Source organism: Diabrotica virgifera, chromosome 5 (assembly GCF_917563875.1).
Source record: "Diabrotica virgifera virgifera chromosome 5, PGI_DIABVI_V3a".
NCBI lineage: Eukaryota > Metazoa > Arthropoda > Insecta > Coleoptera > Chrysomelidae > Diabrotica > Diabrotica virgifera.
Window position 1 is genome coordinate 26,870,829 of NC_065447.1, and position 17,205 is coordinate 26,888,033.

The 17,205-nt window shown below is 30.7% G+C and overlaps 1 protein-coding gene across 1 annotated transcript; it reads right to left on the reverse strand.

Moving 5' to 3' along the window:
• Positions 1-7,270: 7,270 nt before the first annotated feature.
• Positions 7,271-16,756, reverse strand: LOC114326002 (myosin-11-like). Its single transcript, XM_028274165.2, has 2 exons — positions 16,610-16,756; positions 7,271-9,087 (listed from the first exon to the last, which is right to left on the reverse strand). The coding sequence occupies exons 1-2, from the start codon at positions 16,641-16,643 to the stop codon at positions 7,532-7,534; spliced, it is 1,590 nt and encodes a 529-aa protein (XP_028129966.1). The 5' UTR covers positions 16,644-16,756; the 3' UTR covers positions 7,271-7,531.
• Between the last annotated feature and the right edge of the window lie 449 nt (positions 16,757-17,205).

Genomic DNA, 17,205 nt, shown 5'->3' on the forward strand with positions numbered 1-17,205 from the left:
AATTAAAAAATGACAAGCGCCCACTAAAATGGAAAACTTTACTTAACTTTTTTTGGTTTTAGGACCTACTCTTCACAACCCAATAGGTCCCCAAAGCGCTCGAGTGACTGCACATTTAGCATACTTTGCTCCCCTACCATAAAGTGGTTATTTAATTAACTATGTAAATTGTGTAAACAATTTTTGGAAATTCTTTTACGATATTTTTAGGATGACTTTGTTGGCAATTATAGGAGTGGATCATATGCACTTGACCTTACAAAAACTTATAATAAATGGGTAACTGATAATTGTTACGTTTTTCATAAAAATACAAGTATTCCTAGATAAACCTCCTTTAATTTTATTTTAATAGTCTTGCTATCATAGCAAAATGTATGAAATATCTTAATTTTTGTGTTTTTTGCAATCTTAAAATTATAACTTTCAATGTTGTAAGATACAATTATTACAATATTGTAGAAAATTTCTGAAAATAGTTTTGTTCTTTTTATCCTCTCTCTAATTTTGTTACATTTCATTTTTCGTTTATCTAGTAGCATGTTTATCAAGAAATAAATCCTAGTTTATTTGAGATTTTTTATTTTCAATTTAATATTATAAGCCAATTTTAGATTTAGGAATAATTGAATAGGATTAGTAATATAATAATTACAGGGTGTAACAAAAATACAGGTCATAAATTTAATCGCATATTCTGGGACCAAAAATAGTTCGATTGAACCTAACTTACCTTAGTATAAATATGCACATAAAAAAAGTTACAGCCCTTTGAATTTACAAAATGAAAATCGATTTTGTCCAATATATAGAAGAGATTTTTTATTGAAAATAGACATGTGGTATTTTTATGGGGGTTTTGTTCCTTTAAACCCCCCAAACTTTTGTGTTCCTTCCAATTAAATTATTAATGTGGTACTATTAGTTAAACACAATGTTTTTAAAACTTTTTTGCCTCTTAGTACTTTTTCGAAAAGTCAGTTTTTATTGAGATATTTTAAATATTCGTCAAATCCACCACATATTTGTATAATACGGTTAAGTACGATTATGAAAACTTGGTAATCGTATGAAAATTTATTATTTATAATTTACATTTTTAGGCATATTTTGAACCATATTAAAAAAGAAGCCACATCTTGATAAAAGGTGCCTTATCGAAAAAATACTAAGAGGCAAAAAAGTTTTAGAAACATTGTGTTTAACTAATAGTACCGCAGTAATAGTTCAATTGGAACGTACACAAACATTTGGGGGGTGTAAAGGAACAAACCCCCATAAAAATTTTATGTAAACATATTAAAAAAGAAGCCGCAACTCGATAAAAACTGCCTTATCGAAAAAATACTAAGAGGCAAAAAAGTTTTAAAAACAGTGAGTTTAACTAATGGTACCACAATAATAATTTATTTGGGTTGTACACAAAAGTTTGGGGGGTTTAAGAGAACAAAACCCCCTAAATTTTTTATGGGATGCAAAAATTTCACTATAATTTTTCTTTAAGATGTTCCTGTCATAAGAATGATACATGTCCATTTTCAATAAAAAATCTCTAATAGTTTTCGATATATTGGAAAAAATCGATTTTCATTTTGTAACTTCAAAGGGCTATAACTTTTTTTATGTGCACATTTGTATTAAGGTAAGTTAGGACCAATCGATCTATTTTTAGTCCCAGAATATGTAATTTAATTTATGACCTGTATTTTTGTTACGCCCTGTATAACTAATATGTACGTTTTCCAATAAAAGTTACATCAAATATTGTTAAAAAAATTGAAAAAAAATTGTTTAAACAAATTTGATGGTGTGTATAACAATTCGTTTATTTAAATATCGCATATTCGTAATGTACGTAAAAAGTACATACAAATTAAAAAAAGAAACAACGAAATAAATAATCGAGAACCAGAGATACAGTTAACAGCTCCTTCCCCCCTCTCATCGCTATCACAAGTTTCAACGCCGGCCGATTTTAAGGGCCATATTTTTAAGCTTTGTGCACGATTTCCTTGAAAGGAAATCTTTTGTATACTTGGTACGTTAAAACTTTGAAGTATGTTCTTTCAAATGCGGCTAATTTTGTTTCTTAATTGTTATAAACAAAGCTGCCGTGAATTAAAAAAAGAAGGGGGCTAACTTTGTCCGTAATTGTCGTAGAACAATTATTTTTCTTTCTAAATATGTATAAAAATTTAGTCTTTCTAAATATGGAAAAATAATTTTTCTACGGGTAATGGTTAAAAAGTTATTCTAATTGTTTATAAGCAAAAAATCGACATGTTTTTGCAAAATAATTTTTCACTATTTATAATTATTTTTTGTAATTTTTTTTTAAATTAAGTTAATAGCCTAAATCTTCTTCTTTCATAAACTGTCCGAAGTATTACTGTAACCTCATCGTTTTCTGACTTATAGTGTTGCAAAAAAAAATAATTTGGGATAAACAAATTAAATAACTTTTAAACTATTTGGCCAATTGCTTTGAAATTTAGAATATAATTTAAGCACCAGAAGTTTCAGGATTCCGTGTAATAAGAAAGTTCTAACTTAATTTTTACATAAGTTATGAACATTTATAAAATCTCAAAATGTATGACTTATTTTGCAATTTTCTAAGCAACAAATAGGGATAGATATATGCAGCGAACGCCATATTAAAGTTTTTTATATGATTTATCAGTTTCTTACTCTCAAATTTGTTTAAAATGCTTCACTTTTTAGTAATAGACGAAAAAAGCGAAAATTTAGCGTTTTTTGATCTTCATTTGTTTATAGCTATGTATATCATCAAAATCGGCTGCAGGAAACATATAGGTTATTAATATAAATGTCCATACTACTCAAAAAATTTGGTTTCGGCCTGGAGGGGGATGTGTCACGAGAAAAATCTTATTTCTCTGGACTATATTTTTCTAGTTTCCTGTCTTTTCCTAGCATGTGTGTATTTTTTTTATTTATGTTATAGGGCGATCTATATATTGTTCTTCTAAATTCCTTGTCCTCCAAATCACTAAAATCTTTTTCTTGTCTTATTTCATTTCAATGCACTATGTAGGTACTATGTCCAATTCAGTATTGTTCAATCAATTCTATGGGTGTTTTTTTAAATTTTTTCTGCTGTTAGAACCAGAAGAATCCATTGTATTCTTCTTTGTAGCATTGTAGCATTATATCCTTTTTCCAAACTTTTTCTTTATCGTTTGTATTTTATTGTTTTTTGTACATCTTCCATCATTACTTATAATCTTATCTTATCTTTTAATCATCATGTTATCTTTTTTTCTGTGCGGTCTTTTAATTGTTTATATATATATATCATCATCATCATTCTCTTTGCCTTATCCCTATGCGGGGTCGGCTTCCCTAATTGCATTTCTCCACACAATTCTATCTTGGGCCATATCAATGTTAATCCCCTTTACCAACATGTCCTGCCTTATCGTCTCCCCCCAGCTCTTCTTTGGTCTTCCTCTCCTGCTCCTTCCAGGAATCTGCACTTCAGCTATTCTTCGTATTGGGTGGTTAACGTCTCGACGTTGAACATGACCAAACCATCTTAACCTATGCTCTCTCATTTTGGCATCAATTGGTGCCACACCTAGACTTCCCCTAATATACTCATTTCTAATTTTATCCTTCTTTGTCACTCCACTCATCCATCTAAGCATTCTCATTTCCGCCACATGCATTCGCTGTTCCTCTTTCTTTTTCACTGCCCAACATTCAGTTCCGTACATCATAGCTGGTCTTATGGCTGTTTTATAGAATTTTCCCTTCAGCTTCATTGGAATTTTTCTGTCACACAACACACCACTCGCTTCTTTCCACTTCATCCATCCAGCCCTAATTCTACTGCATGCATCTCCATCTATTTCTCCATTACTCTGTAATACCGATCCTAGGTACTTAAAACTATTGCTTTTTACAATCATTTCACCATCCAAAGATACCATTTTATTTGTAGTAGCTCCATCTTTAAATGAACATTCCAAATACTCTGTTTTTGTCCTACTAAGTTTTAAACCTTTTTCCTCCAGAGCTTGTCTCCACTGTTCCAGTTTTTGTTCTAAGTCTCTTTCACTATTTCCTACTAACACGACATCATCAGCATACATTAAGCACCATGGAATGTTCCCCTGTATTTTCGCTGTTATCTGGTCCAAAACTAATGAGAATAAATACGGACTAAGCACAGAACCTTGATGCAATCCTACTTTCACATGAAATTTATCAGTCTCTCCCACACCTGTCCTAACACTAGTCGTTACTCCCTCATACATATCCCTCACAATCTTTACATATTCACCAGGGACTCCTTTCTTATTGAGTGCCCACCACAGAATCTCTCGAGGAACTCTATCATATGCTTTCTCAAGATCAATGAATACCATATGAGCGTTTGTTTCTTTACTCCTGTATTTTTCCATCAACTGCCTTATAATGAAAATTGCATCTGTTGTTGATCTACCCTGCATAAAGCCAAATTGATTCTCGGGTATTTCGGTTTCTTCACGTATCCGTCTATCAATTACTCTTTCCCATATTTTCATGGTGTGGCTAAGCAGTTTTATAGCCCTGTAGTTTGTACATTGTTGTATATCTCCCTTGTTTTTGTAAAGAGGTACCAGTATACTGCTTCTCCATTCGTCTAGCATTTGTCCAACTTCCATAATTCTATTAAATAGACCTGCTAGCCACCCTGTTCCTGTCTCTCCCAATGCTCTCCATACTTCCCCAGGAATATCATCTGGTCCTACCGCTTTTCCTTTCTTTATTTTTTGAAGCGCTTGAGCCACTTCCTCGTTGGTTATTTTGGTGACCATTGCTGCTACTGTATCCGTTGACTCTACAGGCTGTCTGTCAAATTCTTCATTTAATAAGCTGTCAAAGTACTTTCTCCATCTCTTTTTGACATCCCTTTCGTGAACTAGTATTTTATTATTTTCATCTCGGATACATCTAATCTGATTAAAATCTTTTGCTTTCTTTGCTCTCTGTTTGGCTATTTTATATATCTTCGTTTCGCCTTCCCTGGTATCAAGTTGATCGTATAGGTTTGAATACGCTTCTGCTTTAGCTTTTGCTACTGCTACTTTCGCTTCCTTTTTGGCGACCATATAGTTTTGAAGATCTATGTCCGATCTGGTTTCTTGCCACTTTTTATATAATTTTCTCTTCTCTTTTATGTTTCCTTGTACTTCATTTGACCACCACCAAGTCTCTTTATCTTCAAACTTCTTTCCTGACGTTTTCCCAAGTATTTCAATAGCCGTCTCTCTATATATATATATATATATATATATATATATATATATATATATATATATATATATATATATATATATATATATATATATATATTGTTTATATATATATATATATATATATATATATATATATATATTGTTTATATATATATATATATATATATATATATATATATATATATATATATATATAAAATGATGTTGGATAATCGAGTACAAATATAAAAATAAATAAGCAAAATCATTGGCTAATACTCGTGAAGTGAATGCGAATTTAGTTGGAAATATATAAAATGATGAAGGGTCATCATTCCATACATTTCTGTGCAACTATATACACCGGTGTTTCGGCCTATTTGGGCTTCGTCAGTATAGTGTAGCAAGTTAAAAAAGTTGTTTGTTAATTTATATTTGTACTCGATTATCCAACATCATTTTATTTAATAATGTTATGGCTTTTCATTTCCTCAGGTAGCTTTACCTCCTTGGCAATGTTAGTTGTAGCCTTGCGACTGCGGGTCTTCTAACAACCTGACCAAAATTGGTAACCTTGCTCCTGTAGTAATCCTTTTACAAGTTAACAAACAACTTTTTTAACTTGCTACACTATACTGACGAAGCCCAAATAGGCCGAAACACCAGTGTATATAGTTGCACAGAAATGTATGGAATGATGACCCTTCATCATTTTATATATTTCCAACTAAATTCGCATTCACTTCACGAGTATTAGCCAATGATTTTGCTTATTTATTTATATATATATATATATATATATATATATATATATATATATATATATATATATATATATATATATATATATATATTCATCCTTTTTTGTTCTTCTAACCAAATTACACATCAATTTTGAGTCGTTTGCTTCATACAGGTTGTTATATTTGAGATATGTCCAAATATGTGTTTGTTACTATTACTTTTATTGTAACAGTGTTTAAGGTTTTATCCAAATAAAATTTTTCACGTTCAGGTGTTGCCTACGTTATAGGTACAATTTTTTTTTGTTCATTAAAACTTTAATATCTTAGATAGGAGAATAAAGAGGCTATATTTTGACAATTTTTTAGTTTATTCTCAAAAACATATTAAAAAAATGTTCCAAGTAACAATCACCTAGTAATTATCGTTAACTAATAAGTAAAAATTTTCAGTTATTGTTGTGGTTGTTCTGTGTTGCTGTAATAGTACAGGTAATATAATTTTATCATTTTTATCTTATTAAGCTTTAAGAGCGTAGGCGCAAAATTTCGAGGCAATGCTTTTTAAATGCATTCATTTTTTTCGAATCCTGAGAAAACCAACAGTATTTTTAAAAAATTTAAACGCAGAATATAGCATTATTATCTAGGGCCGAAAGTCCCTTAGAATAAACAAAAAGTTTATTTTGAATGAGATATTTGAAATTAAAAATCACACTCAATTTTCTCTTCTTTTTCACCCCTGTAACTTATTATAATAAACATTATAGATATAAATATTTTCAGAGATTTTTGGCCCTCGGTGTAAAATTTTGCGTTTCAATTTTTAAAAAATACTCGTCAGTTTTCTCAGGATTCGAAAAAAATGAATGCATTTAAAAAGATTGGCCCGAAGTTTTCCGCCTATTTAATTGGCTTTTTGTGGGAGAATATAGTAATATTAATGTTTTAGATGGATTGGTGATATCTTCTGTGAATGGGTCCACATGTACAGAGCTGCAAGAGATCATTACAGTTGGTACAAGCTTAATAGAACACTTAACAGCAACAAACGTTGAAGGAGTTGTGATGGATCTCATAAAGCTTGTAGTAAATATCTTAAAATTGCTGGAATGCGTTGTTACAAATATTCCTTAGTCGCATTCAATTTGAATTTCAATAAATGTTATCAATTCTAGTTACTATGTATATTATTAAAATCGGCTGCAGGAAGCATATATAGGTTATTATTATAGATGTCCAATGTCCATACTACTCAAAAAAAGTTGGTTTCGGCCTGGAGGGGGTTGTGTCACCAACAGGATATTTTTTCCTTATTTCTCTGAACTAAATATAGCACCCAATGAAAGTAAAAAATTACAGTATTAACAACGTAGCAAATGATTTTATTTAAGTTAAATTAACATAATACATTTTTGTTTAAACTTAATCTAATCTCGTTAGGATAATGAAAGAAATTAACAATTCTTTATGAATAAAACAAAATTAACAATTCTTTATGATCAAAACAAATTTAAACGGTAGGTAATAAAAATGTTACTTTCATTCTTTTGGCATAGTTTTGGCCTTTTTCAAAGCAAGATTTAATAACGTAAAATCTTCACTTTCTACTGATGTATCACTATCCCATCTACGAACTGGCTTAGGGGGTACCGCAACAACAAGAGCCGCTTTTACTGGAGCCACTTTTACTGGAGCCGCTTTTACTGGAGCCACTTTTGCTGGAACCGCTTTTACTGGAGCCACTTTTGCTGGAATGAGGAACGTCTCTAACTGCTTTTCTAGATCTTTCAATTCATTTTCTGCACTAAGCTTTTCTTCTCCTAGCTCGACCATTTGACCTTGAATATCTTTAATTTCATTTTCTAAAGATTTTATGTGCTCGTCCCTATTCTTATTCTCAGTTTCCTGCTCTGCTATCAGTGTTTGAAATTGCTCTTGTTTCTTCGTTACGCAAACGAAGTGTTCTTCTTTTAAATTATTATGCTTTGATGTTAGTTCTTCTAGATGCTCTTCGTATGACTTGATAAGTTGGCTTAGATCCTCATTTGGCCTTTCTTCATGATTTTTTATGGCTATTTCCAACATCTGTATATCTGAATCTACAAGATTAATATCATTTTTCCATGCTTCTATCTTTTGTGTTAAGTCCAAGTCCAAGTGTTTGTTCAATGCTAAACGAGCTTCATGTCCAGATAATATTTCGCCGTAAGCAAGTATTTCTTGGGCAAACTTATTTTCAATACTTTCTATTTTATCGTTTAAAGCTTCTTCATTAGCTTTCAGTTTTTCCAATTCAATTTCCGACTCCTTTAGGTCACCGTCTAACTCCGACAGCAACTTTTCAGAGCTTTTTTGTTCAATCATAGTTGATTCCAATATTTTCACAGCCTCTTTGACCTCATCTTCAAGTAGAGATACTTCCTTATATTTTTCCGTGATATTTTCCGGAATGATTCCTTTAACGGTAAGTTTTTCTATTTTGGCCTGTCTCAACGATTCCAGCTTAAGTATATCTTTATCTATGTTTTCATTTTCTATAGTTAAATTTTCAATATCAATTCTTAGCGCAGCTTCATCGTTTTTAGAACTAAGGGGACCTAGTTTCTCTTTCATTTGTTTTATTTTTTCATTCCAGCTTGCAAGTTCCAACTTCAGACTAGCATTTTCATCAGCTAAAGTTTTCCTGCTGTCTTCCCTTTCCTTATTGATATTACGATTATCTTCTATAGCCTTCAACATCTTATTTTCCTCTTCTTTAAATTTTATTACATTGTGTTTTACTTCGTTTTCTTCAAATTGTTTCTCCATCCTTTTCAACTTGGCATCCTCCATTTTGATGACTTCGGCTAAAGGTGCTATGGTGGCGTATAGTGACTGTGCTGCTGACATAAATTCTGTGTTCGCGTCTTCAACACGGGCTCTCAAACTTATTCTATTTTCTAAATTGGTGAAGTTTTTGTTAACGGTTGTTTTGAAATCCTTAACTAAGCGTTCTATATTCTTGAAATCGTTCTCATTTTTTTTTATACTTTCCTGCAGGCCAGATATCTCTTCCGTTCCATTCTCCAAAAGTTCCATCATTTTCTGGGTTTCGTCTAGAAAAGAAACAACCATTTAAAATGACTACTTTTTGGATGTAGGTGCTGGATACCAGCAAATATTACCGCGCAATGATGTAATTGTTTTTGGCTCCAGCTAATTTCTAATATCTTTGTTTGGTAAAAAGGATAATCACAATGTAATTGTTCAATTAGCTATTTATTCAAAGATGAAGTTACATATTAATTCTTATCAAAGGTATTTTTTTCTGCGTATGTCATGTTGTAAATAATCATTTAGAGATTATTCAGAAGTCTCTCACATACATACATTTGTTTTTATATTTGATTCGATTTTGAGGTCAAATAGTCTCTCCATGTTGAGGTAAAATAAAATGACTAAGAGGGTCATTTTACTCTTGTTTAGCATACCAAATAAAGTTTTGAAGTTAACATAAGTAGACAGGAAGTTCGAAAAAGACTTCTAAAAGCTGAAGAACAGAAAAGGTGCAGACGAAATACCACACGAATTACTGAAAAATTGTGGAGCAGCAATGACCGAACAAATAACAACATTAATTAACAACATTATAAAAAAACTATAAAATACCGGAAGAATGGAGAACGAGCGAACTAGGTAATTCTACTATTCAAAACATGAGATGAAAACAACCAGAAAACTACCTACGGAGGTATCAACTTGTTAAATACCTACCTACTACTACTCTGAAAAGTTCTTTACCAGCAATTTTATTGCTGGAATCGAATCTTATGATTGTATATATTAATAATATAGGTTTGCAAAGTCCGCAGAGAGTGTGCTACTTTTTTGATAAATAAAATGGCGCCCAAAAATAGTGTTTTTTTCAATTTTAACTTTACACCAAAAACACCCAAATAAATATTCACCGTAGGGTAAACTGGTCCATAGTAGGACGTTTTTTTTTTCAAAAGTGTATAGCACCTTGATTAATCGTTTGTAAATTACACTAAGGATACCTATGCATAGGTATGGATGTAAGGAAGTAAAATAATAATAATTTCAAGCAGTGGCGGCTGGTCAGGGTCGGCAGAGTCGGCAGTGCCGATCCACACATTTATACCATTATAGATTTTTTTGAATATTTAATTTAATCAGAGTTGATGATATTCGTTTCTGTAAAATAAAAAAATATCTGTGAGATAATACAGACTAAATTTTATTCATTGGTGATCTGCAAACGGCAGCAAGGCACGTACTTAGCCACGTACCTTGCTAGCGCGCCCGGAATGAAACTAGGAAATAAGTAGTTTACCGTCGTTTAATTATTGATATAGTAGTTTTTTTTAAGTTGCCAGGAATTACCATTTAGGGGACAGGATGAATCGGAGCATTCGTTAAATCAAGTTAATTATAGAGAACAAATAAAATTGTTTAACAAATACTATCTGGAATTTTCTAATTTACTTTCTGTCTCGAAGAGATTTAGCGGCGTACCTAAAACAGCACAGAATGAAAGAATCAATTAGTAGTTACATTTTGATCCTTTTCGGTAGAAGTAGACGAAACTACTGATAGAGGTAACATGTCATTAACAATTATCAATTGTTCTTCGATACGCGTTACGTCTAATATGTATGAGAGGTTTTCAGGTTTTCAGACGTGAGTAGAAGCCATAAGACAGAATATATTTTTGGTGTTTGAAAGGACAGATTAAAAGTTTTTGATATCAAAAATAAATTGGTAAGGCAAACTTATGACGGCGCTGCCTTGATGTACGGTGAATTGTATGGTCTTCAGGCAAAAGTTAAAACTATTACACCCTCGCTTTATTTACTCACTGTCATAAGTCATTTACCTCTTTGACATTGTCTCAAAATAGTCAAAACGTATTGTCGAAACACCATGAAACAAGAGAGAATTCAAGCTTATTTCTCAAATTTCAATAGAAAAAAACTTTTAAAATCTCTCTAAAACAATAATAAACTTTACAATGACGTTATAACCCATTTTGCTACTTCGAAACAACATAGACTAGAGTTAATTTATAAACAGGTTTAGGTTCTAAATTTATAGGAAAAAACAAATAAAAAACAAAAAAAATAAAAAAAAATAAAAATAAACAAAAACCAAAAATATCCTATAAAATTGAAGCCTTCTAATTAGATGACATACCTATCTGAGGAGACAAAATCTTGCCGACCCTGTCCCTAAAGCCATGAGCCGCCACTGATTTCAAGTAATCCTTTATTTATAATTAATGTTATTCAAGAAGTCCCACTATGGACCACTCGTCCCACTATGAACCACTATATGGTCCATTGTGGGAATCATAGTGGTCCATAGTGGGATTTTTAATAAAAAACACTTTTTAGTCTATTTTAAATTGGAAAAAATTCACAGGGAACATAAACTGGCGAGCAGCCCTAGCTGTACTTCCACTAATGGCAGGAGGGGGCAGCTTTAGTAAAATGTCTTCTTCTCCTACGGTATCTTCATCGGGGTTGTCGTGGAAAACAAATTTGCCGGCCACAATTCTTTTCATAAAAGAGATATTATATTCTTCTCCACTTATCTTAATAACCTGACCACCATAATGTTTAACAGTTTTTTTTGTCATGTATCTTACTATAACATAGTCCTGTGTTTGAATAGACAAATCTTGATTTTCTGATGTGAAGCTTTCTAAATCGCTAGAATCGTTGCAAATCTCTTCACTAACATCACTTTTCGAACTAATATCGTCAATAAAAACTTGCCGTTTAACTTTTTTAACTCTCTGCTTTTTCTCTTCTGAAAGTATTTTTTGGCCAATCTTTCCTTATGCTGTTCCTCTATGGCGTCTTTTATAGGAGTATCTGTTATTATTGCTGACTGTAGCTTCTTTCTGCTTTTCCTAAGGTTTTTCCTAGGAGCAGCTTTGGCATGTGGCCTAATTTGCTGAGGGGTTATTATATTGGATGGGCCACTAATTGGGCTGACATGTCGTGGTTCTTCTACATCCTGATTATTTTCTTCATCCTGGACATCTTCTACAATCTGAACGTCTTTCACATTCTGAACATTTTTTTAGCCCTATTTTCGTTACCATTTTCATTTTCTTCGGGCCTATCAGTGACATACGATGACATAAAATCACTCTCTGAAAAAATTTGGGAATTCATGGGTGCTATGCCGGTTTTCTTAAATCCATTGAAAATGTTGACAGGAGTGAATGCTTTAGGGTAGGCGGTACCAACAACACTACAAACATCATAAATGGTCATAGGTACGGCAGGATGATTTAGCATCCAGTCATCAACACCTCTATTATAATAGCTTTTAAATGGAAAGAAGCAGCTCGCGTCCGTATCCAAAATCATTTGTGTTTTCTTCATTACCTAATTTGAACTTCTTCACTTTCTACACCATGCTTTTTGAATGCACTCATCAATGTCATTTGATTTTCTACAACATCTTCTACTGCAGAATGCACAGACCTTGCATATACTTCATGATCCTCTCGGCTTTTTTCGAAAACTACTGACAGTTGAGATCGTGGATGTCTCGGTATATTCAATTCTGCAAATAATGAAAATGTTTAGCATGTTTTAGCATATTTCAGCATAGACCGCATTATGATACCATATCCCAGTATGGACCGCTTTTTTTCCCACTATGGACCATGGCGCATCAAAATATAAATGGCCAAAAATTTTATTGAAGTGGTAGACTAGGTTTAAACAGAATCGTGCGATATTGAGGTTATGTATGTTTCAGATATCCTAAATTAAATAGAGCTCAGAGAGGATTTCTTGTAAGAATGACGGGAGCATTTGGAACAACTGCAACACAGGCACTCACAGTTTTAACTGGAGTAATGCCAATGCATTTAGAAACACAAAAAAGAGCATGTAGTTATTGGCTAAAAAAAGAAAAATATGAAAAAATAATACAAATAATAGGATTAGATATATAAAAGAAATAAAAGAGAATTAAAAGAAATAATAAATAGAAAAAGACAAAATGAATGGGAAAATTCAACAAAATCTAGACGTTTATACAATTTTATACCAATATTAGAAAACATTCCAAATTATTTTAATCCAAAACAAGGTTTAGTACACTTTTTAATAGGACATGGACCGTACCCAACATATTTGGAAAGATTTAACTTAAAAGATGATGCATATTGTGAATGTGGAGAACTAGGTACCTACACCAGAACATATAGTGTTACATTGTGACAATACTGTAAAAAATGAAGAACATAGAGAAATGAGAAGAAGATTAGAAAGAATTGAAATAAGAGATATATTACAAAATGAAGAATATTTTGGAATATTAAACAATCTAACAAATAATATCTAAAAAACAACAAGAAATTTATAATAATAGAAGAAGACAACAAATAATCCAACCCTGATGAAGTTGAAAATAAATAAAATAAAATATAAATTCAAAAATAGATATTCACAATTATAATAATAATAATTCAATATAAAATAAATAAATAAAAATAATAATTCAATAAATAATTCATTAAATAAAAAAAACTACCAACTCTCTTCTGAAAATAGAGGGACTGTTTTTATAACTTAGAAGGGAGTTGATAGTACCAAAAATATTTTGTTAAATGTAATTAATAGATTATGGCAAATTATTAATTGTAAAAATAGATTTAGTAGCTTAGTAAAAAATGTAAAAATATAAAAAGAAAATATCTGTAATCCCATCAGGAAAACAACGACCTGGATTAGTCACTAGAGGCCAGGTCATATGTATGAACAATAAATAAATAAATAAATAAAGTTTCAGATATCCATAGCAAATTCACCAATTCAAGTTAAAAGGGATACATTTCGGCAAATTATTCGAAAAGATCTGAAGATGGAAATAAAAAAATTTAGCTGATCACTCACCTGAATTTCCAAAAGATCGAAACGCACAGTACCAATTGAAAAACTAACAGGAGATTCGGAGGCGGCTCTATTAAGATAACACACACACTTAAATATAGTTCTACCGCGTCGATAAAATAGTCAGGTTCGTGAAATCCCCACTATGGACCGCGTCCTACTATGGACCGCGTCCCACTATGGACCAGTTTACCCTAATTAAATTTTGCATAGAGACGTTTTTTTGTCCGATTTACTTCGACGAAAATTTTCCCCAGAAAATGCGGGTTTTTCCAACAAAATCTTTAATTTTCAACTAAAATTTTAGATAAGTAATTGTTTATCAATAATTAAATAACTTAGTAATATAAAATCCTTTTCGTACAGATTATAATTCCAGAAGCCGATGGAAATTTAATGAACAGTTTAGCAACAATTGAATTGTTAATTAAAAATTTACGGTCGCTATAATAACCACAATAATTATGATACATAAGAATAACTATGATTTTTTTATAAAAGACACTGTACCTATCTAATGCATTTTACAGAATTGAAATTGGACTATATAAGCGGCCTCAGGAATATTTTAAAACTATAAACAATTTTTTGGCTTATAAACAAATAGAATATCTCGGGAAATATTAAATTAAATTAAATCATGAAAACGGTATTGGAACAAAAGATGCAGGATGCTTCTTTTAAAAGAAAAACGTTTAATTCTGATGAGTGGTTCCTAAGATACAACCGGTCAAAGTTGACCGGCATTTACGGCAAAGATATAAACAATAGGATCATAATTTTCGAACCATCACCTTTTTATTTTTGTCCTCTTTCTCCACACCAATTTTCATATCTTTAAAGTACTCATAACATATATTATTATAAGAACTATCGATATTACGAGTGAAAATTGTAAAAAATAGCAAAATTCCAATCAAAAAGTAGGTTGGAGAAAATGTAATCTCAAAGTTCAAAATCGGTATACGTTAAAAAATGCATTTTCTCTGCTTCCCATGGAGCAATTTTCTTCATGATTTTTTATTCTTAAGTAACTCGAGTAGAGCCATCTAACTAACGCATTATTAAATGTCAAAGTTGCTTTTGTTTTGTTATAATAAATAAATTTATTTATTATAACAAAAATTTTTAATTTGTTTAAATAAATATTGTTTAAATAATTATACAGCTTTCAAATAAGAATATTTGTGTTTTTAACGTTAAAAGGTACACTTGTAGTAAGTTTACCTAAAAAAGTCTACAACTGGAGAAAATATGCAGTTTTCTTTTCTTATAAATAAATTAATTCTATTATAACAAAACAAAAGCAAGTTTGACATTGAATAATACGTTAGTTAGATGGCTCTACTCGAGTTACTTGGGACCAAAAAAAGAATGAAGAAAATTGCATCATGGGAAGCCGAGAAAATGCATTTTTTTAACGTATAGCGATTTTGAACTTTGGGATTACATTTTCTCCAACCTAATTTTTGATTGGAATTTTGCTATTTTTGGCAATTTTCACTCGTAATATCGATAGTTTTTATTACAATAATTTATGTGTATTTATGTATTTATGATAAAAATAAAAATGTGATGGTTCGAAAATTATGATCATATTGTTTATATCTTTGCCGTAAATACCGGTCAACTTTGACCGGTTGTATCTTAGGAACCACTCATCAGAATTAAACGTTTTTTCTTTTAAAAGAAGCATCCTGCCGCTTCTTCCAATATCGTTTTTATGATTTAATTTAATTTAATATTTCCCGAGATATTCTATTTGTTTATAAGCCAAAAAATTGTTTATAATTTTAAAATATTCCTGAGGCCGCTTAAATAGTCCAATTTCAATTCCGTTAAAGTCCATTAGATAGGTACAGTGTCTTTTTATACAAAAATCATAGTTATTCTTATGTATTATATTTATTGTGGTTATTATAGTGACCGTAAATTTTTAATTAACAATTCATTTGTTGCTAAACTGTTCATTCAATTTCCATCGGCTTCTGGAATTATAATCTATACGAAAAGAGATTTTATGTTACCAAGTTATTTATTTAATTATTGATAAATAATTACTTATCTAAAATTTTAGTTGAAAATTAAAGATTTTGTTGGAAAAACCCGAATTTTCCGGGGAAAATTTTCGTCGAACTAAATCGGGAAAAGCACGTCTCTATGCAGAATTTAATTACGGTGAATTTTTATTTGGGTGTTTTTGGTGTAAAGTTAAAATCTTTGGAGTTATAGAGCAAAAAATTGAAAAAAACACCATTTTCGGGCGCCATTTTGTTTATAAAAAAAGTAGCACACTATCTGCGGACTTTGCATACCTATATTATTAATATATACAATCATAAGATTCGATTCCAGCAATAAAATTGCTGGTAAATAACTTTTCCTTGTATTTTGCTAATGTTTTTAGTGATAAGTAGGACCAAATTTTTTAACAGAAATTTTACGTTTCTTCCCATAAAATTATTGAAAGAGATATAATTTATTGCCAATGTAAAATAATGTTATAGGGACTACTACATAATACGCAAAGAAATACATTGTTTAAAAACTAGAACATATCAAAATTTCTGTTAATCTATCAGCTAAGTAAGTACCTACCTATGTGTAATCTTTATGACAGTGTATGTTTGAAAGTTACATATAGAATTACGGGCATTTATTAATAATTATAATAATACATTTCATTAATTTAAATATTTACCTAGAATGAGTTTAGATTCCCGCTCAGCATCCATTTTTACTTGAGTAATTTATTATTTTAATAGAAATGTTTATTTCAAAATCTGGTAATAATTTGAACTCTCAATTATTATGTATTCTAGAACAAGACCTGACCTGACGACCTGACGGCGTACGGTAGGCGTATGTGTCAAACTCATAGCCACCTTATTATAAAAATAGTAGGTAAAATTTTTTTCAAATCTGTAGGGCCTATAATTATTATATTCTTTGCTTAATTCTAAGTAATTGCATTTTATTAAATAGAAATATTTTTTGATGATAGTTTTTCCAATATCATTAATTAAAAAATATATATATTAATAATTTAATGAAATTACAATAGGTGTAATTTTTAAATGTCAAATTACCTGTCATGTAAAATGTGACTAATGTTCCAGTTAACGGGTTTTTTGTAAAATTTTAAATGAAAATAATTTGGATTAATTTAGTAATCTAATTTAGTCTAATAACATTTATGAAAAGTATTTTTTGTATGTATTTGTTTTTAGTTTTTTTAAGTTCATTTTAATAAACAAAATACCGATTTTACAAAAAAATTAAAAAAATTTTACTTTT

What these genes read in the sequence shown, in the direction of transcription:
- LOC114326002 (XM_028274165.2), bottom strand. Translation starts at nt 16,643, where the DNA reads ATGGATGCTGAGCGGGAATCTAAACTCATTCTAG. An exon ending in GGAATCTAAACTCATTCTAG is followed by an intron (nt 9,088 to 16,609) that starts GTAAATATTTAA and finishes TTTCTTTTCTAG; the next exon opens with ACGAAACCCAGAAAATGATG.